General features: G+C 40.5%; 1 protein-coding gene across 1 annotated transcript in view; it reads right to left on the reverse strand.

Annotated features, from left to right (window-relative positions):
- The window catches only part of csmd2 (CUB and Sushi multiple domains 2), a 602,495-nt gene that overhangs the window by 181,805 nt on the left and 394,734 nt on the right, over positions 1-25,956 (reverse strand). The window contains exons 34-35 of the mRNA XM_072548527.1: positions 20,905-20,974; positions 5,362-5,478 (exon numbers count right to left, since the gene is read on the reverse strand). Coding sequence (XP_072404628.1) covers positions 5,362-5,478; positions 20,905-20,974 — 187 coding nt within the window. The remainder of the gene's footprint in view (positions 1-5,361; positions 5,479-20,904; positions 20,975-25,956) is intronic.

A 25,956-nucleotide genomic window follows, 5' to 3' on the forward strand; every position in this document is an offset into this window, starting at 1 on the left:
CGGCCTCTGGGGCTCAGCGTTGAGTTAAGCAACTTCAGAGTGTGTCTTCTGTTATAACACTGCCTCCCCTTCACCCATCCTCCCTACCTCACCTTTTGCTATGTTTTGTTTTGTCTTTTTGACTTTGTTTTTTAGGAAAACACGCCTATTTTCACTTGTCCACACTTATTAATTTCACCTAGTTTACATTTCTATCACTCCATTACCATCATTAACACTCCTTTATGTTTTGCTTCAGGCACACTCACTCATCTGTTCCACTCACTTCTCTTACATGTCTGTCCACAGCATAAAAACCACAACTTCTTAACTGCTTTCACTTTTGAAGAATCATCATACCGAGACTCGAAATGTTAACTATTTCTCTCTCCACAGATACTGCCAGACAGGCTGATTTTATCCAGCACTTTTTGTTTTTTAGATGGCACTTGAGCTTCTTCTCAAATCAGTGTCATTGGTCATGCAGAGTCATGCACTCATCGCATAATCCATCACAAATATGCCTGAAATAGAGCTTTGAGCTTCAGGTGGAGCTGAAGTGGCAAATGTTCTCAGTCAGTTTAATCAGCAAAGTGCATCCATCCTGTCCGAACTATATTTGCATCACCAACAAACTCTAGGGAGGGTCAAGTATAACTGTCAGCTCCATGGAACATCAAACCATGGATTGGATTTTACAATGCCATCAGTGTCATTTCTAATAGAAGGAAGCCACTGGAAATGAAGGTTTTTTTTGAGAAAAAATCTTCCCTGAACCCTTTGAAAGAATTAATTACAAATTCGCAAACTTGTCAACTTAAATGATGATATTTAGCAGAAGTCTCACAATCGCAAAAGGATTGAGACAATCTTGTATTCTTAGAAAATTCTCGACCATTTGATTTGATCACCCATGTCCAAACTGTTCTATGGGCCTTGGCTTCATTTTTGCTTAGTTATCTATCCAACTCCATCAATAGTGTAAACTTGTGTGATGAAAGGATTCCAGCATTGAATGTTTCTGATACTTTGATACATTTTACGATTGTTGAATAATCATTAATTTGCCTAAACTATATGCAACATGAAGATGTTACTATATAAATATATTCCAGCACAATAAAGAGTGAAACTTTCTTTCACCTGTGTTGACATGGGAATTATTGGGTGCAGTGACAATTTGTAATCTGATCATGACTCATGTTTCATTTTTTGGCATTGAACTCATCAAGTGCATTAAGATAAATTAGCAAAAGAAAATCAGCAATGCCTCCACTACCCAACTGAAACTTAAAGAGACACACAGCACAATGACAACATAGAATCTTGTTCAGTCTATCGGGAGAGGCTCAATAGAAAGGGGTTATTTTTCCTGAAGCATCAGAGGCTGAGGGGTGACCTCGTAGAGGTTCATAAAATCATGAGGGGCATGGATAGGGTAAATATACAAGGTCTTTTCCCCAGGGTGGGGGAGTCCATAACTAGAGGACATAAATTTAAGATGAAATGGGAAAGATTTATAAGGGATCTAAAGGGCATTTTTTCATGCAGAGGGCGTTGTATGGATGGAATGAACTGCCAGGGGAAGTGGGGGAGGCTAGTACAATTACAACATTTAAAAGGCATCTGGATGGATATATGAATAGGAAGGGTTTGGGGGATATGGACCCAATGCTGGCAAATGGGACTACATTTATTTAAAACTTGGAGGTGCACTGGGGTTACAAATTTAAAAATCATACAACACCAGGTTATAGTCCAACAGGTTTATTTGGAAGGACTAGCATTCAGAGCACCGTTCCTTCATCAGGTGATTGTGGAGGTTAAGATCATATTCACAGAGTTTATAGCCAAAGGAGTCCAATGTCATAGAGATATGACACAGTAAACAATCTTAGATTTTTTAAAAATCATCTTTTATAATGGGATATGCTGGTTTCTGTTCTTTGATATGTCAATCCCAGAATTTTTTTCAAATTACATTCTCAAGTTAGCTCAGGCTTTTAAAAAAAAACAGGTGTGAAGTCTGTCTGTGTCCCAATGCTATGTCAGACTGACAAACCCTCTGTGGTTTTACAGTTTTACGTAGATTCATGCAGTTTTTGAGCCAAATAAAATGTGATTCTGCAAAAACAAATTCACCCCATAAGCTTTTATGTGTGCGCATGTAGGAACGACAGATTGAGTGTGTGCGTGTGGGTGAGAGTACATGTGATAGAGTGTGCGTGTGTAAGCTTGGTAAAGTGTGAGTCTGTCTATGAGAGAGAGTCTGTCTATGAGAGAGAGAGAGAGAGAGAGAGAGAGAGAGAGAGAGAGTGTGTGTGTGTGTATGTGTGTGTGTGTGTATGTGTGTGTGTGTGTGTATGTGTGTATGTGTGTGTGTGTGTATGTGTGTGGGCGCATGTGCATGCGTGTGAGAGAGAGAGAGAGAGAGAGAGAGAAAGAGTGTATAGTGCAGTGGGGTCACCTGTAGTGTGAATTGAACCCAATGTCCCAGTTGAGGCCATCCTCTTGGGTACCAAACTTTGCTATCAGCTTCTGCTCAGACATTCTGTGTTGTTGTTTGTCCCAAAGTCCGCTTTGGAGGATGGTCACCCGAAGGTCCAAGGCTAAATGCCATAAAGTCATAGAGATGTACTGCACGAAAACAGACCCTTCGGTCCAACTGATCCATGCTGACCAGATATCCCAACCCAATCTAGTCCCAACTGCCTGCACCCAGCCCATATCCCTCCAAACCCTTCCCGATTCATATACCCAACCACATACCTTTTAAATGTTGCAATTATACTAGCCTCCACTACTCTCTCTGGCAGCTCAATCTATAAACGCACCACCCTCTGCATGAAAAAGCTGCCCCTTAGGTCTCTTTTATATCTTTCCCCTCTCACCCTAAACCTATGCCCTCGAGTTCTGGACTCCCCCACCCCAGGGAAAAGAATTTGTCTATTTGTCTATCTATGCCCCTCATAATTTTATAAACCTCTATAAGATCACCCCTCAGCTTCCAACGCTCCAGGGAAAACAGCCCCAACCAGTTCAACCTCTCCTTATAGCTCAAATCCTCCAACCCTGGCAACATCTTTGCAAATCTTTTCTGAACCTTTTCAAATTTCACAACATCTTTCTGATAGGAAGGAGACCTAGGACCTTACCATTAAGTGTGTAAGTCCTGCTAAGATTTGCTTTCCCAAAATGCTGCACCTCGCATTTATCTAAATTACACTCCATCTGCTACTTCTCAGCCAATTGGCCCATCTGATTAAGATCGCGTTGTAATATGAGGTATCTTCTTTACTGTCCACTACACCTCCAATTTTGGTGTCATCTGCAAACTTACTAACGATACCTCTTAAGCTCACATCCAAATCATTTATATGAATGATGAAAAGTGGTGGACCTAGCACCGATTCTTGTAGCACTCCACTGGTCACAGGTCTCCAGTCTGAAAATCAACCCTCCACCACCAACCTCTGCCTTCTACCTTTGAGCCAGTTCTGTATCCAAATGGCTAGTTCTCCCTGTATTCCGTGAGATCTAACCTTGCTACCTAGTCTCCCATGGGGAACCTTGTCGAATGCCTTACTGAAGTCCATATAGATCACATCTACCACTCTGCCCTCATCAATCCTCTTTGTTACTTCTTCAAAAAACTCAATCAAGTTTGTGCCCGGACCACTGAAGTGTTCCCCAACTGAGAGGGAACACTCCTGCCTGGTGATTGTTGAGCAGTGTCCATTCATCCGTTGCCGTGCCATCTGCTTGGTCTCATTAATGTACCATGCCTCAGGGCATCCTTGCCTGCAGTGTATGAAACAGACCAAGATGGCCAAATCACACGAGTACTCACCACGTACATAGTGAGAGGTGTCCCAAAACTCTGACATGTCTTGCAGCTGCTGCTGTGGCAGGATTGTATGGTGTTGTTGTCCTGAAAGCTGGGCAGTTTGCAATGAACGATGATCTGTTTGAGGTTTGGTGGTTGTTTAAAGGTGAGAAGTGGAGGCATAGGGAAAGTCTTGGTGAGGTGACCATCTTCATCGATAATGTGTTGCAGGCTGCAAAGAACATGGTGTCGTCGTTCTGCTCCTGGAAGTACTGGACAATGAAGGGTACCCTGTCGGTTGCAGCATGTCTCTATCTCCTGAGGAGGTCATTATGGTTTCTCGCTGGGGCAAGACAGAACTGGCAGTCAATGAGTTGAGCATCGCACCTCAGGGTGCTACACTTCTCTAGCTTCCACCCAAAACATATTCAAACAGCCATCCCCTACGGACAACCCGTACACATACACAGGATGTGTTTGGATGAGCAGGAATGTGACGGACACCTGAAGGTGCTCAAGGATGCCCTCATGAGAACAGGATATGATGCTCAGCTCAGCAATCACCAGTTCTGACATGCCACATCGAGAAACCGTAATGACCTCCTCAGGAGACAGGCACGGGCTGCAATTAACAGAGGATCCTTTGTTGTCAAGTACTTCCTGGGAGTGGCTGAGCAGAAGCTGATCACAAAGTCTGGTATCATGGGACTGGCCTGAACAGGACCTTGGGTTCATGGCATACTACAGGTGACCCCACTGCAAGATACACTCTGTCTCTCTCTCTCTCACACACACACACACACTCTCTCTGTCATATGCACACATATACACCCCCCCCACTCAAACCAATACACGCACCCTCTCACACATACCCCACCACACACACTCACACACTTTACCAAGCTTACACACGCACATATATACATGCACAATCTATCACGTGCACACACACCCACATACCCACACGCACACACTCAATCTGTTGTTCCTACATGCGCACACATAAAAGCTTATGGGGTGAATTCGTTTTTGCAGAATCACATTGTATTTGGCTTAAAAACTGCATGAATCCACGTAAAACTCTGTAAAACTATACAGAGGGTTTATCAGTTTGACATAGCATTGGGACAGAGACAGACTTCACACCTGTTTTTTTAAAAACCTGAGCTAACTTGAGATATATCTCATTATAAAATTGAAAGTTTTAATCTAAGATTGTTTACTGGATCACATTTCCATGACACTGGACTCCCTTGGCTATAAATTCTGTGAGCATGATCTTCACCTCCACAACCATCTGATGCAGGAACGGTGCTCTGAAAGCTAGTGCTTCCAAATAAACCTATTGGACTATAACTTGGTGTTGTATGATTCTTTACTAATTTTATTTCATATATTTTGCATAGGTGAGTTGGACTCAAGGGTCTGTTTCTCTGCTGTATATCTCTATGCCCCGATGTTGAAATTCAGGAGACATATCACTATGTCCAAAAGCAACACTACTCAATGACGGCAAATTAGATGTAGCTTTCCTTTTGGTTCACCATGCAACTTACCATATCCAACCTCTAACGAAATTCTCCAAACACAATCCATGTAACTGGGATAATTTCCTGGAAAACCTGGACTCAGGATCACATCACTGGTATCCATGGAAGTCCCTCCACATTGTGCTGGAATAAAATTCAAAACGTGCATAAAAATCAAATATTATTAAGTGAAACCACTTGTCTACTGTACAGAACAAAGGAAAGAAGAGGCTGAAACTTGATCGTGTTACTTTGTATTTTACTGACTTATAATGGGCATAAGGGCAAACTCCCAAATCATTAAAACGCTTAAGTTTGGATTGGACCTAGCCACAGAGCGCTCCAGAAAGCATCTCCAGGACACCCGCCCAACCAACCCCACCACCCCATGGGCAAACACTTCAAATCCCCCTCCCACTCTGCCAGTTACAGGTCCTGGGCCTCCTCCATTGCCACTCCTTAAGCACCTGATGCCTGGAGGAACAATGCCTCATCTTCTGCCTCGGGACCCTCCAACCCATGAAATCAATGTGGATTTTACCAATTTCCTCACTTCCCCTCCCCTCCCCTTATTCCAGGTTCAATCCTCCAACTCGGCACCGCCCTTATGATCTCTCCTACCTGTCCATTTTCCTTCCCACCTATCCGCTCCAGCCTCCTCCCTGACCTACCACCATTACCCCCATCTCCAGCTGCCTATCGCACTCTCAGCCACCTTACCCTCAGCAGCCCCCCTCCTCCTCTGCACCACCCCTCCCATTAATTCACCACCCCTTCGGCTCACAGTCTCATTCCTGATAAAGGGCTTTTGCCTGAAACGTCAATTCTCCTGCTCGTCAGATGCTGCCTGACCTGCGGTGCTTTTCCAGTACTACACTCTCGACTCTAATCTCCAGCATCTGCAGTCCTCATTTTTGCCTAACCCGCAACATTATGCTGGTGACTACATAAAACAGGCATTAAGCCTCTTGAATGCGTTCATGAGGGACCAGATGTCTCGTTTTAACCCCCCGTGTGAGACTGGATATTGAAGCTATTGAGACAGCCTGCTCTGTGCATAAGGCATCAGCATTAACAAGAGGTAAACTTTTAAAAAAATGCTGAAATATAATTGTGAAACCAAAAGAAATGTGAATGATCCTCTGGCTTCGTGTAATCCAGATCAATGGTCTCTTACCACCCTCAGCCCTTGGAACCACTACAGCACCACAGGCTTCGTCTGCTTTATTTTTCACCTTCAAATCAAAGGAACAAGGAAAACCTTCAAATGAGTTATTAAGGCCTAAATTCAAAGACAGCCTTGGGCCTTAAATTCATAGATTATAAAACTGCGTCACTACCTTCTTACCAGATTGTGACACCAATCGAGTTCTACCCTGAGAATCATTATATTTACGCTCAGAAGTAGAATGGAAGGGGCAAAAAAATTCTCACCTTCCCAATGTTAATAAAAAAGTGTTAGCATGTGTTTCAGAGGTGGACAAGTTTCTAACGAGCACTTTCTTTTCACTGCAATTAGTAATCACAAGACCTTCATCCCATTTGTATTTACTGAGATTTTAAAGTTACTGTTCATTCATTGGATCTTAATTGATTATTTAAGAATCAACAATGATGTCACTGGCCTCAAGTTATATGTAGGTCAGACCAGGGAAAGTTGGCAGATTAGGGCATCTGGTGAGCTTTTATGACAAGCAACAGTGGTCATATGGTCATTAATATGGCATCTTTTAATTTTAGAGTTGATTAAGTCCAAAATTCACCATCTGTCACAGTGGGATTGACAGACAGAGATCTTAGCTGATGTTAACATTGGACAAGTCAGAGGAACAAAATCCCTCAGTGTGGAAGCAGGCCTTTCAACCCATTGAGTCCACATCGACCTTCTGAAGAGCATCCCATCTCGATCCAGTCCCAACCCTATCCCTGTAACCCCGAATACCCCATGGCTAATCTACCAAACCAATAGACCATTGGTGCACATTATTAGACTGTGAGAGTAAACCCATGCAGTCCCACACCCCTGGCGCTGTGAGGCAGCAATGCTAACCAGTGAGCCATCCTGACTGATTGCACACTGATATCTGGCTTAATAGATTGTTTTTAATTTAACAGGGTGATCTTTCAATAAATCGCAGAGATTTATTACTGCTGATTTGTTTTAACAAAAAAAACAGAAGTATATCTGTAACATAAAGAAGATAAAAGAAAATGAATTAAATTATTTTCATATAATATAATCTTAATGATTTTGAAACACAGTAAAATCCCAACACCATTATTTAGCATATTCAACTACCAGATGGAGTTCATTTATCTATCATATCTATAGGTTCCTTTTGATTCCTGACCTTGGGAGATTGATAAGACAGTTCCTTGGTTAGTCATAACACTGAGCTCAGACTCTTTCAATTTCCAGCACCCCTTGAAGCTTCTAACTGAAAACTTTGGTGTGGAATTTTCAAACTAAACTCCTTCAACTGGTTTAAAGTCACAGAATACCAGGTTAGAGTCCAACAGGTTTATTTGGAAGCATTTTCTTCTCATCAGGTGGTTGTGGAGCCTGATGAAGGAGCAGAGATCTGAAAGCTAATGCTTCCAAATAAACCTGTTGGACTATAACCTGGCATTGTGCGATTTTTAACTTTGTACACAACAGTCCAACACCAGCACTTCCAAACCTGAGTCTGATGGTAACCTAGTTTTCTGAACTGGCTACTTTATCGAGCTCTACTCATACATCCAACTTCATCCAAGACTTTTGTAAACTGACAAACAAACACGTCCAATCTATGGGTTTTCCCATAATTAAAAAAAATCCTGATCCTTCGAAACAGAAAGCAAGCAGCTAATGTTTCTCAATATTCACTCTGCCCATTGTAATAGTCTCACATTGCAAACAAATCCTCATTTTCACCCCTGCAACTCCCTTTCATACTGCTTCATTTTGTTAAATCACAGCTCCAGAAATACTGTTAAATCTCTCCTACAAAGCAAAATTCAGATGCCACTAGTTCAAAATCCAAACTCCAAAATAAAAGATACCATATATAGGCAAATAATAGTTGAATGTTGTTGACTACTTTTTAAGGTTAAATTTAAGTGGTTGACTATGACATGGCTCCTACTTTTGAGTGGCTGAAATTCATGCCCGTCAAAATTCATATTGTATCATTAGCAGAAGCCCAATTGATTTTTAAACAAATAAAGAAAAAATACAACAAATTGTAGTAATTCTGAAAACAGACAGCAGTGCGCGACAGCAGGCAGACTGGAAGACCCGGAGCAGAGCAGGATAACTGGCAGACTGGAAACTGGATCAGAGTGCAATGGCTGCTATACTGACTCATAAATGTTGATCTGTTTTCTGTGAAGAGCTAGGGTTAACTTTTCCATGAGATATATGGAAAATTCCAGATTTTTTGGCCAAATATAGATGTTTGGTTTGACGAGATTAACTATTCCTTGAGTATATACGGTATTAGAATACATATAAATCATAAAACTTACATCATAACAGGTTGACAAATCCTTCGGCTAAGTTATTGCGGAGCAACCTTAAAATTGATCTGAAAGTTGTCACAAACAAAATACAACCTGCAGAATCTAAGAGGTGCTGCAGAGTTTGAACAAGCACACCAAAATGCTGCATGTACAAAACAGATGAGGAAAGAACAATTTCTGCTATTTCTTCTATATGCCACCAATGGATGGAACATTCACCTGGATCCTGCATCACACTGAGTACCCAAAACTGAGGAGCAGCCTTTCAGCTGAGAAAGCATCCTCCCTCCATCCTGTCATCATACATTCTCCTCCACAAAGAAGTTGGTAAACTCCACTATTTATCCATTTGGGACAGCGAGGGATAATCTCAATTTTAATTAATTCAGAAACGTCTTATGCACAATCTTTGTTTGTTATGAATCTGTTCACTAACTCTAGTTTAGGGTGTAAACAGGATTTAAATTCCAAAGGAAATTTTAAACTTTAGTTAATACACAATTATTCATTTAAAAAATAAAGCACAAGTCCTTTAGCATGCAAGATTATTACTCCATTTCTGGTGGTTTTGCTAGGTCAGAGGATGAGACATAATTGTCTCTTATAGCCCATCAGATATGTAATGGTTTTATAAAGCTATATGCATTTAATCCAATTCTGAATCATGTCAGTGGTAATGTGTCTTTGAAGGTAGAAGCACCAACCTAAAAACTATCCTGTGCCTGCATTTGTCTTTTTTTGTTTAGATAAATATGTCACCCCTTCTCCCACTGCCTTGAATATCTGAATTAGTGAACATGATTTCAGCACTACTCACTGAAAAACATTCATCGTGCTGATGTTTTGGTACTCAGCTACACATCCATCCTTGAAAAAAAAATTAATTCAATTTTATTCTTTCTTTATATTTATCTCATGTCACCATTTGTAAATGATGTGATTCGATAACAGGACTTTGCCATCCATCACTGTTCAATAAGACAGCCCACCATCAATAACGGAAAATTGAAATACAAAAAGTAATCTCTTTATTCATACAGATTGCAATATATTAAACCATCACAGGGTACACTGCTATTAGGAGGAAATGCAGGAGATTGCCAAGGACCAAGGGGAGGAGACCAAGCAAATTCTCCCCAGTGTCAATGGGTAAGCAGTGAGGAGGAACCACATCATTCACTAGCCAACTTTGGTTTTCTATCTGCCCTCCTGTTATTGATGCTTTATTCTTGAGTAATTCTTTATTCAACATTTCGCATTGAAACCCCAGTAAATAGGCACACAGGCGGTAAAGATGTCTATCGCATCTCCCAGTTTTCACGTCACTGGTGCCACAAGCCAAGTTCATCTCCAACAGTGCTACAAGCCAGGAACTACCCCTCATACCATGGTTATCGAAACTCGACATGTGGCCGAGAGGAAAGGGAGACTTGCTCCTGTTTCGCAGGGAACTGGAGGTGTTGGTAGACTCAATGGATGAAAGGTGGACAGTTTTTTTCCTCAAGCCCCATGTAGTGAATGAAATGTGATGCTCAGTAATGTAGAAAGTTATCAATGATCCTCGGTTCCACCTTCTCTGTGACCTCACACACACAAGGCTATTACTTGTTCAAACACTGTTACTGGACATGTCTCTACCAAGACTCTCAGACTACAGCCCTTATTATTACAGACATCATGTCCATTCAACAGCTCTTGCCACCTCATCCACTCAATCCACAAACATTCCCTGTCCTCTGCACTTCCTGCTCACTCACTGGGAATACCTCATCATCTCTCCAGTGTCTCCACTAACTGCTTTTGCATCCACTTCAATCATACTCATTACCTCTTTTTGCCTCAATGCAGGAAAAACTTGAGACTGATGTCTCAATAGCACCCTAAATGGTGCACTTGTAATCCCAGATTGATTAAACTTGACCTGCAAAACTGACCACAGCCCAATCCCTGAAGTGGAAACAAACTCTGATAATTCCGTTTTTCACACAGTGAGTAGTTTGGGTATGGAATGCAATGCCTGGAAATATGATGGGGACACGTTCAATTGAGGCATTCAGATTGAAATGGTGTGGAAGGATGTGGATAAAGGCACTAGGTTGACATGAGGAAATACTACTAGAGCAGGTATAATGGGCCTCCATCAGTGCTATAACAATTCTGTGATTCTGTGAAGGCTGGTAACCATCACTTAAGGACCACAACTTGCCACTGCTGTGATTTAACTGGTACGAAATACCCATGCCAAGCAACCAGTCTGGCTGGTCTCCCTGTGAGATTAGTATCAGGCAGAGTGGGACATCCTTCCCTGTGCCCACTGGATGGAACCTGAAGGTCTTAACCTCCCTTAGGTTAGCATTTCCACCACTGGTCTTTCAAACATCTTCCTACCCATGTCCTTGCCACAGGATGTCAGCTGGGCACCTAGTGAGAGTCCTGTGTACCTGGCCAAAGTCTGATTCAATGCTGCTTGCCTTTGCTAAATGGCAGGCAGGGAAATATGTGATTCCCCCGTTGGGCTCTCTGTCATTTTAGCTGGGAAAGGCGAGGCGACCAGAGAATACATTGCTTTGTAAAATTCAACAAATAATCGCTGGCAGAAACCATGACTATTTATGTATATTAAAATGAGGGAGGTAAATCTTGCCTTTAGCTTCAGCATATATAAATAAATGCATCACTATAACTTGTAAGAACTGTTAGTTGTTTTACTTGCACCAGCAGCAACACTGTTTAGCCCTGAGGGGAAGCTAGCGTTTCACTTTGGCTGCTGTATTTGCTTTAAAGGCAGTTCATTTATGTACAGAATCAGGGCTCCTAGTGATATCTTTGAACAAGAAGTTGAATTGGTGGAGGGGGAGGTGGTAGGTGTTGAAGCTTAGGTGAATGGGCAAAGGAACCGATGAAGGGACAGGGATAAGTTGGTTGCCATGGATTGGAGCAACACATTAAATGTGGTCATGCAATGGTTAATATTTAAAGAATTAAACAAATGTTTTACAACAAACATACATCACTTTAAGGCACAAATACTCAAAAGGAAAAATAAATCAATTGGGGTTAACAAAAGGAGTTAAAATTTGTATTGGAACAAAGGGGGAGACTTATGAAGTTGCCAAAATAAATAGCAAGCCTGAGGATTGGAGGCAATTTAGGAGGACCAAGAAACTGATAAAGTAAATGCAAACGAGCAAGAAACAGAAAACAAACTGTTAAAGCTTCATCAATATTTATAGAGGAAAAGGTTAGCAAGGATAAATGTAGGTCCATTACAAGCACAGGAAAATTTACAAGGAAACCAGAGAAGAGACAAAAAAGCTAAACAATTATTTTCTGCCTGTTTTCATTGAGGAAGATACACAAAATCTCCCAAAAATAAAAGAGAAACAAGCAACTAGTCAGAATGCAGAACTGAAGGAAAATAGCCTTTTTAAAAACGCAGCATTAGATAAATTGATGACAGTGAAAGCTGCCCCATGAGTCAATTACCTATATTGCAGAGTGTTGGAAAAGTTGACTATAGAGATAGCTGATTCTACAGATTCTACATTCTACAGATCCTGAAAAAGTGCCTGCAAAAGAAAGCCTTGCACGTGTAGCTCCACTATTTTAGAAAGTAGGGTAGATTTACAGAAAGAAAACAGACCTGGAACAAATACTTCATTTTCTGTTAAGAGACCAGTGGGGTGTCACCAGGACTACTGCTTGAATCCTAGCTGTTTGTTATCTGTACAATGAATTGAATGTGGGGACCAAATGTAATATTTCAAAGTTTGCGAATGACACAAAAGTATGTGGAATGTGTCTTGTGAGGATGACGCAAAAAGGCCTCACCATGGGAGATAACACAAGCTGTCTGAGTGAGGAAGAACAATGTAGATGGTATATTATGTGGATAAATGTGAGAAAATCCACTTTAGTGGGCGGAATACACATGCATAGTATTTCTTAAATAAGAAATTGTAAATTGTTGCTTGTGCAAGGGGTCTGGGTTTCCCTGTTCAGAATTCACTAAAAGCTAGCACATAGGTTCAGCAAGCAATCTGGAAGACAAATAGTACTTGGGCTTTTATTGCAAAAGAATTTGATTATAGGAGTAAAGATCTCGTGCTTCTGTGACAAAGCAACTTTGGCGAGACTGTCTTGGAGTATAGTATGTATTTTTTGCGCCTTACAAAGGAAAGGATATAATTAGATAATAGATCATAGAGATGTACAGCACGGAAACAGATTCTTCGGTCCAACTTGTCCATGCCAACCAAATATCCCAACCTAATCTAGTCGCACTTGCCAGCACCCGGCCTATATCCCTCTAAACCCTTCCTATTCATGCGTCCATCCAGATGCCTTTTAAATATTGCAATTGCACCAGCCTCCACCACTTCCCTCTGGCAGCTCATTCCATACAAGCACCACCCCCTGCATGAAAAAGTTGCTCTTCAGGTCTCTTTTATATCTTGTCCTCTAGTTCTGGACTCTCCCACCCCAGAGAAAAGACCTTGTCTATTTACCCTATCCATGTCCTTCATGATTTTAAAACCTCTATAAGGTCACTCAGCCTCTGACACTCCAGAGAAAACAGCCCCAGTCTATTCAGCCTCTCCCTGTAGCTCAAATCCTCCAACCCTGGCAACATCCTTGCAAATCTTTTCTGAACCCTTACAAGTTTCACAACATCCTTCCAATAGGAAGGAGACCAGAATTGCACGCAACATTCTAAAAGTGGCCTAAACAACGTCCTGTATATTCACAATATGACCTCCCAACTTCTATACTTAATGCTCTGACCAATAAAGGAAAGCATACCAAACGTCTTCTTTACTATCCTATCTACTTGCGACTCTACTTTCAAGGAGTTATGAACCTGCACTCCAAGATCTCTTTGTTCAGCAACACTCCCTAGGACCTTACCATTAAGTGTATCGATCTTGCTAAAATTTGTTTTACCAAAATACAACACCTCGCATTTATCTAAATTAAGTTCCATCTGTCACTCCTCAGCCCATTGGCCCATCTGATCAAGATCCTGTTATAATCTAAGGTAACCCTCTTCGCTGTCCACTACACCTCTAATTTTGGTGTCATCTGCAAGTTTACTAACGATACCTCCTATGTTCATATCCAGATCATTTGTATAAATGACGAAAAGTACTGGACACAGCACCGATCCTTGTGGCACTCCACTGGTCACAAGCCTGCAGTCTGACAAACAACCCTCCACTATCACCCTCTGTGCTCACCCTTTGAACCAGTTCTGTATCCTAATGGCTAACTCTCCCTGTATTCTGTGAGTTCTAACCTTGCTAACCAACTCCTATGGGGATCCTTGTCGAACGCCTTACTGAAGTCCATATAGGTCACGTCTATCACTCTGCCCTTATCAATCCTCTTTGTTACTTCTTCAAAAACTCAATCAAGTTTGTGAGACATGATTTCACACTCAAAAAGCCATGTTGACTATCCCTAATTCGTCCTTGCCTTTCCAAATATATGTAAATCTTGTCCCTCAGGATTCCCTTCGACAATCTGTCCATGACCAATGTCAGGTTCACAGGTCTATAGTTCCCTGACCAGTCCTTACCACCCTTCTGAGATAGTGATACTATGTTAGCCAATCTCTAGTCTTAAGGCACCTCACTTGTGACTATTGATGACACAATTATCTCAGCAAGGGGCCCAGCAATCACTTCCCTAACTTCCCATAGAATTCTAGGCTATACCTGATCAGCTCCTGGGGATTTATCCAACTTTATGCATTTCAGGACATCCAGCACTTCCTCTTCTGTAATATGGACATTTTTCAAGATGTTACCATCTATTTCCCTACATTCTATATCTTCCATGTCCTTCTTCTCAGTAAACACTGATGCACAATACTCGCTTAGTATCTCCCCCATCTCCTGCAGCTCCACACAAAGGCTGATCTTTGAGCGGCCCTATTCAGTCCCGAGTTACCCTTTTGCCCTTAATATATTTGTAAAAGCCCTTTGTCAAAACTATCTCATGTCCCCTTTTTGCCCTCCTGATTTCCTTCTTAAGTATATTCTTACTGCCTTTATACTCTTCTAAGGATTCACTCAATCTCTCCTGTCCATATGCTTCCTTCTTTGTCTGAACCAAAACTCTCAATTTCTCTAGTCATCCAGTTTTCCCTACACCTACCAGCCTTTCCTTTCACCCTAACAGGAATATACTATCTCTAGACTCTCATTATCTCATTTCTGAAGGCTTCCCATTTTCTAGCCATCCCTTTACCTGCAAACATCTGCCCCAATCAGCTTTTGAAAGTTCTTGCCTTATACCATCAAAATTAGCCTTCCTTCAATTTAGAACTTCAACTTTTAGGTCTGGTCTTTCCTTTTCTATGTTGAAGACAGATCAATAGATTGCTAGATATTAATGACACCAAAAGATAAGGGGTGGTGTAGGAAAACAGTCTTGGTATAGAAACTTACACTTGACCTGGAACAGTGAAGCAGACTTGAAGGTATGAATGATCTACTCCTACTCTTAAGTTCTAACATCACATGTCTTAATTATCCAATCTCTTCTGCTGAGTGTGATGGACAAGCAACAGAAAACCAAACAGTTTGATGCTTTGTATTGACCTTGTCAAAACTTATCTACATTGGTTTCTAAGAATTAGCAAAGGGGACAGGATTTAGCAGCGAATTTGACAAAATTGCCTAAGTTGAAAGAATAATGTTCAAAGCCAAATCTTCCACTGTTTATCTTTCACCTCCTCCCTTCGTTGAGTCGTTTTAAAGTTAAAGTTCTCGACTATCCATATATCGAATTGAAGAACATACTTTTCTCCATTCCTTTAGAATGTGACTCCTTACCCTATTTCAGTCCTAGATGCTGCATCATTGACTTGTTTGAAAGAATGTCTGTAATAATTCTAGTGAGCCACTGGAATTTGGCTGAAATGATCTGAACACTGGTCTTTCCAATTGATCTGAGGAATGCCATTAACTGAGATATTGCATTTTAGGAAGGGTGGCAACAAGCTGGTCAGCCAGAGCTGCTACAAGTATGGATGATTGGTCATTTTGATCATGAATAAGCAGAACGGATGTGGGCAGGCTCAAGGACTCAAGCCGTAAATGAAAGAGTTATATTTGGAACATTGTTAGAATGTAAACACTGATTCTCATTGAAAACATGTCGAGGTACATTGTGAAATATTGTGAACTTCAAGGAAATTATGTTATTGGATTAAAGAGTCTGGATTAGAATAATAGTCTACCAGCTTTCACTCACAGCTTCCGCAAAATAAAGTGACCATGAAATAATGTGTCTGTACAAAGAACAAAGATCATTACAGCATAAAAACAGGCCCTTCAGCCCTCCAAGCCTGTGCCAATCCAGATCCTCTATCTAAACCTGTCACCTATTTTCTAAGGATCTGTATCCCTTTGCTCCCTGCCCATTCGTGTATCTGTCTCGATACATCTCGAATGACGCGATCGTTCCTGCTCCTACCACCTCCGTTGGGAATGCATTCCAGTCCACTACCACCCTCTGCATGAAGAAATTTCCACGTATACCTCCCCTAAACTTTTCCCCTCTCACTTTGAACTCATGACCCCTAGTAATTGAGCACTCCACTCTGGGAAAAAGTTTCTTGCCATCCACTTTGTCTACACCTCTCATGATTTTGTCGGCTTCAATCAGGTTTCCCCCTCAACCTCCTTCTTTCCAATGAAAATAATCCTACTTGACCTCTCTTCATAGCTAGCACCCTCCATACCTGGCAACATCCTGGTGAACCTCCTCTGCACCCTCTCCAAAGCATCCCCATCCTTTTGGTAATGTGGCACGCAGAACTGTATGCAGTACCAAAGTCTTATACAACTGTAACATGACCTGCCAACTCTTGTACTCAATACCCCGTCCAATGAAGGAAAGCATGCCATATGCCTTCTTGACCATTCTACTGACCTGCGTTGCCACCTTCAGGGAACAATGGACCAGAATACCCAGATGTCTCTGTACATCAATTTTCCCAGGACTTTTCCATTTACTTTCTAGTTCGCTCTGGGATTGCATCTCCGAAAATGCATCACCACACATTTGTTCGGATTGAACTCCATCTGCCATTTCTCTGCTCAACTCTCCAACCTGTCTATATTCTGCTGTATTCTCTGACAGTCCTTTCCACTATTTGCTCCTCCACGAATCTTAGTGTCATCTGCAAACTTACTAATGAAGTGACCTGCACCTTCCTCCAAATCATTTATGTACATCACAAACAACAGTGGTCCCAGCATGGATCCCTGTGGGACACCATTGGTCACAGGTCTCCATTTTGAGAAACTCCCTTCCACTACTCCTCTCTATCTCCTGTTGCCCAACCAGTTCTCTATCCATCTAGCTAGCATACTCTGGACCCCATGCGACTTCACCTTCTTCATCATCTTAGCATGGGGAACCTTATCAAACACCTTACTAAAGTATATGAAAATGACATCTGCACCCTTCCCTCATCAATCTCAATTGAGAATCAGAGAGCTCCAGTTGGATTTTGCATAACCAATTAAGATGGAAAACCAAACACCACGCAGAGTAAAGATCCATAGTGCCACTCCCATTTGTGATTCTGGGTATTTTCAGTAGGGGACAAATGGTGGGGTTTGGGGCGGGGGGGGGGTTGCGAGACTTGGGTTGGCACGTACACATGTTGTGGTTTTGAGGTTGCTCACAGCATTATAGAAACTTTTATTTCAAAGTTTTAGCTATTTCCAGTGAAGTAGCCACACTATGGATGCCTTTTTAAACTTACACTGAGTAAGAGGAGGTATGTAGAGACATGATCCATAGATTAAACGTGGGAAGAATCTATATCACAAGTAAAAATGTTATTGTTCCCTTTTCAACTTGAAATGCTGTAGTCCAAGTTATTATACTAAAGAAGATTACAACTATGTTATAACCAGAAAAGGTAAGTGACTATGAAATATTGTGATTGTCAGATTGCTACTTGTAAACCATTACACAAAAGATGGAATTTGTAGATGGAAATCTCTTCAGATACATGAGAAGAAAGCATTCAATGAAGAAATAATTTTTCTGCATTGTGTGGTAAGGAGTACATTGCCCTAATCGTTAAAACTCTCCCAATGGTTTTCACTACATTTTTATAGAACAACTCAGCATCTGAATTGGGTGAGAGAGGAGGCATGAAAAGGCATGGGGGAGTGTGTGGGGAGTTGAAGGAGTGGAGAATAAGTGGGATAAGATGGGAGAGAGGTGGGATCTTAAGGAGTGGTTTAAGAGCCATCAAAGTGTGTAAGTAAGGTAGGGTGATGGGGGTGGTTTGAAAAGATTTTAAGACGGATGACGGGGGTGGAGGAGTGGAGGGTTGGTGGTAAGAGCTGTGCATTACAAGACTTTCCTCTGAACTGGACCTATGACTCTGAGAATTGAAGCCTCTTAATCTGTCCTCAATATTAGCTTGCCTTTATCTTTGCCTCTGATGTAATGAAAATCCCAGCAGCCAGGGCAAAGACTGGATTGGAAGAGTGAGAAAATACCTGACTCCAAACTCTACAATAAAGATTCGATCCGTCTCTAGAGTTCAACCAAAAGAAGGTCAATTCTCTTCTTCACTTTCAGTGTTCAGGTGAAATAGGTATTCACCACTTAAAGAAGCATAAAGGGTCCTGAAAAGCCTTTCTTCTTTGTGCCAAGTAACCTTTGTCTTTGTATATCTAGAGGGAATGTGCCAGCTTAAGGTTAAAAGCAAAGTATTGTATACTGTATCTCCTGGACTCATGTTATCTGTAAAGCATGCAAACTTGGAGAAGCTTATGAAAACTAATAGTTCTGATCTTCAACAATTTTCTGTAAATCCCTCTCAAAATTCTACAATATGATTGGATTTTGTATAAATTTGAGAGGGATTTACAGAATCATCCTGATCTCTGATAGTCTTGAAATAATGTCTCCTTCTGCCTTTTACTAGCATATACACAAAACAATATTGGATTTGAATTCACCCATTATTTGAGACTTTAATGTATTGGTTTACCTCAGAGGCAGACTGGGATTATTAAACACACGTCTTTGACACAGACACTTTCTGAATCATGTAGTTTTTGCTTGCTGTTCACTGCATATTTCTTAGCTCTTCAGTCACACAATGAGACCACAATAAAATGTTTTATTTTATTAGAGCCCAGACTATTTCTCTTCACTGTTTCTTCAAGTGACTGCCATCAACTGCTTTTACTCTTCTACTAAAGCACCCATTTAAAAAAAATCAACTCTGAATTTCTGCAGATTAATTAATTGCAAGTTATAAGTGAGATCAATAACATTTTGGTGCTTTAGCAAATATTTTTACCCTTAATACTGGTGCATCAGCCCGGCTCAGTGGTTAGTACTGCTGCCTCACAGCGCCTGTTCTTGTGGTTCTGTTCACCGAGCTGGGAATTTGTGTTGCAGACGTTTCGTCCCCTGTCTAGGTGACATCCTCAGTGCTTGGGAGCCTCCTGTGAAGCGCTTCTGTGATGTTTTGTGTTGCAGACACAAGTGCTTCACAGGAATTCCCAAGCACTGAGGATGTCACCTAGACAGGGGACGAAACGTCTGCAACACAAATTCCCAGCTTGGCGAACAGAACCACAACGAGCACCCGTGCTACAAATCTTCTCACAAACTTTGAGCGCCTGTTCAATTTCATCCTCGGCCAACCATCTATGTGGAATTTGCACATTCTCCCCATGCCTGCGTGAGTTTCCTCCAGGTAATCCGATTTCCTCCCAGAGTCCAAAGAAGTGCAGGTTAAGTGGACTGGCCATGCTAAATTATCAGTAATGTCCAGGGATGTGCAGGCTGGGTGGATTAACCATGGGAAATGCAGGGTTACAGGGATAGGGTAGTGGAGGTGAGTCTGGGTGGGATGCACTTCAGAGGTACTTGATGGTAAATGGCCTGCTTCCACACTGTAAGGATTCAATGATTCAAAGAATTGTCCTTCTTCAGCAGTAACTCACCCCAATGTTGTGAACAAAGCATTTGCTGGAGAGATTGGAATTAAATGTGCAGCCATGATCACAGAACTGCTACAGTACAGAAGGCAATTCATATCTGCACTTGTATTCCAAATTAGAATCATGACTTTATACCACCCTTCTGATATACAACCAAACAAAAAGTAAAATGTAAAGGAAACAAGAACCAACAAAATCAGAAGACTCAATGTTTATAGAGTCATAGAGATGTCTATGCTGATCAGATATCCCAATCCAATCTAGTGTCCCCTGCCAGCACCCAACCCATATTCCCCCCAAACCCTTCCTGTTCTTATACCCATCCTGACGCCTCAATTAGATGCTCAAGTAAGATTGTACTGCGAAGAGCCATTGACTGCATTGCACCCATTCAAACTTGGCTGGGGGTGTGGGGGGTTGGGGGTGGGGGGAGCGGAGCTGCTGGAGGAGGAGGCAGAAGGATGGTTACACTTTTGTTCAAGTATTGCCACCAATTCAATAACAAGTAAGGCCCACAGAACCAAGAATGAGCTAACTGATCGGGTAAAACAAAGGGAGAAGCATTAAACATTAAGTGTTGGTCTTTCTTAGGCAATACTATGGGATTATTTATATGGAATGTCCTGAAAATCACTTTTCACCTAAAAAGCACATAGCCTTTCAGACTGCAACACTGAAATACCAGTTTGATGAAAATACTTGAACCTACAACCAACTGACTTGAAGGCAAGAGTGCTACTAATTAATTTAGGATTCAAATTTCTAGTGATATATGACACTCCTTGTGTAACTAGATTTTAAAACTAGAGTCAAAAAATGTGGTGCTGGAAAAGCACAACTGATCAGGCAGCATCTGAGGAGCATGAGCGTTGACGTTTTGAGCATCTGCTCCTCAGATGCTGCCTGATCAGCTGTGCTTTTCCAGCACCACTCTTTTTGACTCTGATCCCCAGCACCTGCAGTCCTCACTTTATCTTCCTTTAAAGCCAGAGGCAAGGTGCAAATAATAAATTCAATCATGCATACAAGGTACATCATTGAAACCATTGTGTAACTATTAGTGGATACATACCAATGCACAGTGGTGGTGGATAGTTCCATCGGCGGACTGTTCCAGGCATACAGGAAATATGTGAGTGCCCCTATAAGAATAAACAGAACAATTGATCTTTGTTAACTACAATTCATGTGAAATATGCAAGGGTTCATTCTGTATTACACACTAGAGGTTAAATGCTTTTTGACAAAGTTACACTTAAATACAATTAATTATTTCACATATTTGTTTGCCATGCTTCCTTAAACTCTAAAGTATTTAGCATTCAATTATCAAAATTAGATCGTAACAAATTTCTCTCCTTTACTGACAAGAAAACAATTCATAATAAAATGTACAAAATGATTTTATAATACATGTAGCATTATGTAAGCTTTAATTTCATATTCCAACCATGTTGAAAATTTTCAATCAGATTTTGGTTCAAGGACATCCAACAATTTCTTTCAAAGCAAGTATTTCCTTTTGCAAAACAAACCAATTTCTGATTACTTGCATCAACCCTTTTGTTTGTGAAACTTGCTTTATTTCCAATGTATTTTTTACACTCACAAGATCAATCCTTTAAAATATTTTCTGTGACACCTTCCAGCAAATGAACATTGTTGTTGGTGACTAATTACCAATATTGCATACTAAAGGCATATTTTTCCCCAATTGACCCTTATGTTGTAACTTTTTCAAAATACTAAATAAACACATAGTTGTTGCTTCGCCAGCACAATTAATTCTACAACGAAGATGCTTTTAATTACTCCTTTTAGTCTTTTTTTCAAATCCAAGGTTCAAAGACATTTGTCATGACCTTCTCACAAAAAATATAATAAATTCTGCTGCATTTATAAAACATTTTGACAATTACCATGTGAGGCATCACTGAAACAGTCTGATTTCACTTCGAGGACACCCTCAGCTGAAATCTAAGTGTGAATGCCTTAAGCTTAACTTCTTTAATATCTTATTTGCCTTCAGCACTTCCCCAACAGTCGTGTATTTCAACATGGTGCTTAATTCTACTATATCATAGCATGCATTTGGTCTAGCTATGTGCATGATCAGTTTAATTGCCCAATTAAACTTTTCAACTGCTCTGCTTCTTCCTTAGCTGTACAGATCTCCTTTTGAGAAGATCAAGTCCAATTTGTTGGGATCCTCTAAACATTATTTAAGTAAAGTTTCTCCCAACGTTGTCAATTATCTAATCCTATATAATTAAAAGCTCCAGAAGACTGACTTCCAATTTCAAATTCTGCCTTAAGCCAATTCATGGCAAAACTTTTAAATTCTCTATTGCTATCCCACTAAAAAAAACTATCTACATAAAATGACTGAAGGTTTCTCCCAACAGTACCAGTAAAGCATCGCAGGGTCTGTTTTTGCCTGGACATAACCCAATTTTAAGATGACAGAGCTTACTAAGCAATACCAAACTCAAGAGGCATAATTTAGGCTAGAAACATATTTCTTTAACCTCCATCATGACCTCACTGCTTTAGCTGCCTCTTTTTGAGGATGAAAAATTTCTTTGCTTAGGAGCAGTTTTACTATTAACTGATTTACATCCCCATGTTTTTCACACCCACAAAGCCAAGAAAGTCTTCAAAAGTGCTTTTCCTGCTGTGCATGATTCTGATGACATCTTGGTCTCCCAGTTTTTCTTCAATTCTATGTTCAGTTAGGAAGTGCCTTTTCTATGCTCTCCATCAATGTGTTAGGCCCAGTTGTCCCTGATTTGAAACCTTTGTGTACACTCCAAAATTCTCTTCAGTTTTGCAATTCTTACTGTTTGTCTCATTTTATTAATTTGTCTTCTAATTTGTCCACAGCCTTCAAGACTTCACAATTGCATTGGCTTCTGGTCCTGGTGGTATTCTTTATCTGTACTATTTTTCTTAACCTCATTGGAACCTTCGAGATCTTTCTGGACTGCTACAGTTTAACCGTCCCTTCTATTAAAAATATTCTTTTCCACAGTTTGAGACTTTTTCTTGGTGCATGTTCACTCCAGGACCCATTATTTGAGCTCACAGCTCATTTTCCTGCTCTATCTTTTGACTTCACATCACCAATCCATGAACGGAACCTCCTGCCCCTGATCCTGTGCAATCAGTCAGTTTTTATTTTTCCCAATTACCTTCCCTGTTCTGTTTATAATTGATTTGGAGGAGTCGGTGTTGGACTAGTGTACATAAAGTTAAAAATCACACAATACCAGGTTATAGTCTAACAGGTTTATTTGGAAGCACTAGCTTTCAGAGTATTGCCCCTTCATCAGGTAGTCAGCAAGAAACTTTGCTACTGCTTCAAGTCTGATTCCCATTTATTTTTACATTATCGTACCTAATGTTTCCTCATCTTTGCTCTGCATTAATGTTGACTGGCAAAATCTGTTTGCCAAGTATACAAAATTAAATTTATTTTTCTTGAATCCACATCTTTAAATGCATAGTCATTACCTCATTGAAATCTCTTTCTGATAACAGACTTGCTTAAGTATATGATAGTGTCCTTTGGTATTTACTGCAAGTTTTACATCTGTCTCTGATCTCTTTTATAAGCTAATTACTCTCCATCTCCCAGTCTTTCATTTTTCACAAAATGTTTTAGCCTTTTAAAAGGAATACAGTAATGTACCAATTGGCAAACTGTAAGTTCACAGAACTTCTAAATAGAACAATGTAATTGTTTTCAATTGCATCTGTGTTTTTTTCATCAGTGACTTATTTAAGACCAATGGTTCACTGGATACTATATATAGAGTCTAGAGATTTATAGCACGGAAACAGACCCTTCAGTCTAACTCGTCCATGCTGACCAGATATCCCAACCTAATCTAGTCACATCTGCCAGCACCCGGCCCATATCCCTCCAAACGCTCCATATTCATATACCCATCCAGATGCCTTTTAAATGCTGCAATTGTACTAGCCTCCACCACTTCCTCTGACAGCTTATTCTATACACGCACCACCCTCTGTGTGAAAAAGTTGCCCCTTGGGTCTCTTCTATATCTTTCCCCTCTCATCCTAAACCTATGCCCTCTAGTTCTGGACTCCCCTACCCCAAGGAAAATACTTTAGTTATTTATCCTATCCATTCCCCTCATGATTTTATAAACATCTATAAGGTGACCCCTCAGCCTCCGACGCTCCAGGGAAAACAGCTCCAGGCTATTCAACGTTTCCCTATAGGTCAAATCCTCTAACCCTGGCAACATCCTTGTAAATGGGGGAGGTACCAAACAAGTATTCTGCCTCAGTATTTACTGTGGAAAAGGAGATGGAAGATATAGAATGTAGGGAAATAGATGGTGACACCTTGAAAAATGTGAATATTACAGAGGAGGCAGTGCTGGATGTCTTGAAATGCATAAAAGTGGATAAATCCCCAGGATATGATCAGGTGTCCCTAGAACTCAATGGGAAGGGAGGGAAGTGATTGCTGGGCCTCTTACTGAGATATTTGTATCATCGATAGTCACAGGTTAGGTGCCAGAAGACTGGAGGTTGGCCAACGTGGTGCCACTGTTTAAGAAAGGTGGTAAGGACAAGCCAAGGAACTTTAGACTAGTGAGCCTGACATCAGTGGTGGGCAAGTTGTTGGAAGGAATCCTGAAGGACAGGATGTACATGTATTTGGAAAGACAAGGACCGTTTAAGAATAGTTAACATAGCTGTATGCTTGGGAAATCATGTCTCACAAACTTGATTGAATTTTTTTAAAGAAGTAATAAAGAGGATTGATGAGGGCAAAGTGGTAGATGTGAGGCATTCGACAAGGTTCCCCATGGGACACTGGTTAGCAAGGTTAGATCTCATGGAATACAGGGAGAACTAGCCATTTGGATCCAGAACTGGCTCAAAGGTAGAAGTCAGAGGGTGATGGTGGAGGGTTGTTTTTCAGACTGGAGGCCTGTGACCAGTGGAGTGCCACAAGGATCAGTTCTGGGTCCACTCCTTTTCATCATTTGTATAAATGATTTGGATGTGAGCATAAGATGTGTTAACATAATTAATTATTTGACTTATTTTAGTCTTTTACAAAGAATGACTACTCTTTTTTTAGACAATTGGAGTGTGCTGTCATTCCCAAATCTGAAGCCAGCTTAACTCTCAAATTCCTTCACTTCATTTTGAACATAAATACTGAGAGAGTAACAGGTAGCACTTTAGCCAGTGTAATTCATACACTGGAAATGTGCATCTAATGTCAAATGCTGCAAAACTGAAAAACTCTGCAACCAATACATTTATCACTCAGCTGAAACTTCTTGTGACTGATTCAATGCCCTTTCTTTGATCCATATGTCTATCTTCTGTTTCATGTTTACTTTCTAAAGATCTGCAATATGATTTTGAATATTTTAAGGAGTGATGGTTGCACCTGAAACATCAATTGACTACACCCCAGGCATTTTTGGGGTTCATGCTTCTGAAAATTATTAAAATTATTTCTGTCTTCATTTATTTTAGTTCCAGTTCTAATTTTGAACTGATGCTTCTGACCTGTATCTGTATGACTTCATCAGTCTGTTGATACTGAAATTTCCATTTTCTGCCACACTCTTTTGCCTACAAATACTGCTGGAAAGGAATATTTCTAAGGAGTTATCTTTAAAAGTGTTTCTGATATTTCTTCCAGCAGTGTGTTGATCTGCAAATTTAATGCCTATCAAAATTAATAGTTTGACCATATTTAATATTTTGTCACAGTGCAATAACTTAAACGCCAGCACAAATTGGGAATTTTCAAATGATAGCTCCATAGTCTTGTGTACAATCTATTGAATAAAAAACTGAAAGAACTGCAGATGCTGTAAATCAGAAAGGGTCAATCGATTCAAAACATAACTCTGATTTCTCTCTACAGATGCTGCCAGATCTGATGAGCTTTTCCAGCAATATCTGTTTTCATTACAATCTACTGAATTCCATTATTTCTCTTCCATGTTTCCAAATTTGTCAAAATCTGACCAGTTCTCATAAGCAGTTAGCAAATCATCTTCTTGATAAATTTTATCCATGAAAATTAATATGTCTGACACCTTTTGTATTTTCTAAATCTTCA

The sequence above is a fragment of the Chiloscyllium punctatum genome, chromosome 27 (genome assembly GCF_047496795.1).
Source record: "Chiloscyllium punctatum isolate Juve2018m chromosome 27, sChiPun1.3, whole genome shotgun sequence".
Lineage (NCBI taxonomy): Eukaryota > Metazoa > Chordata > Chondrichthyes > Orectolobiformes > Hemiscylliidae > Chiloscyllium > Chiloscyllium punctatum.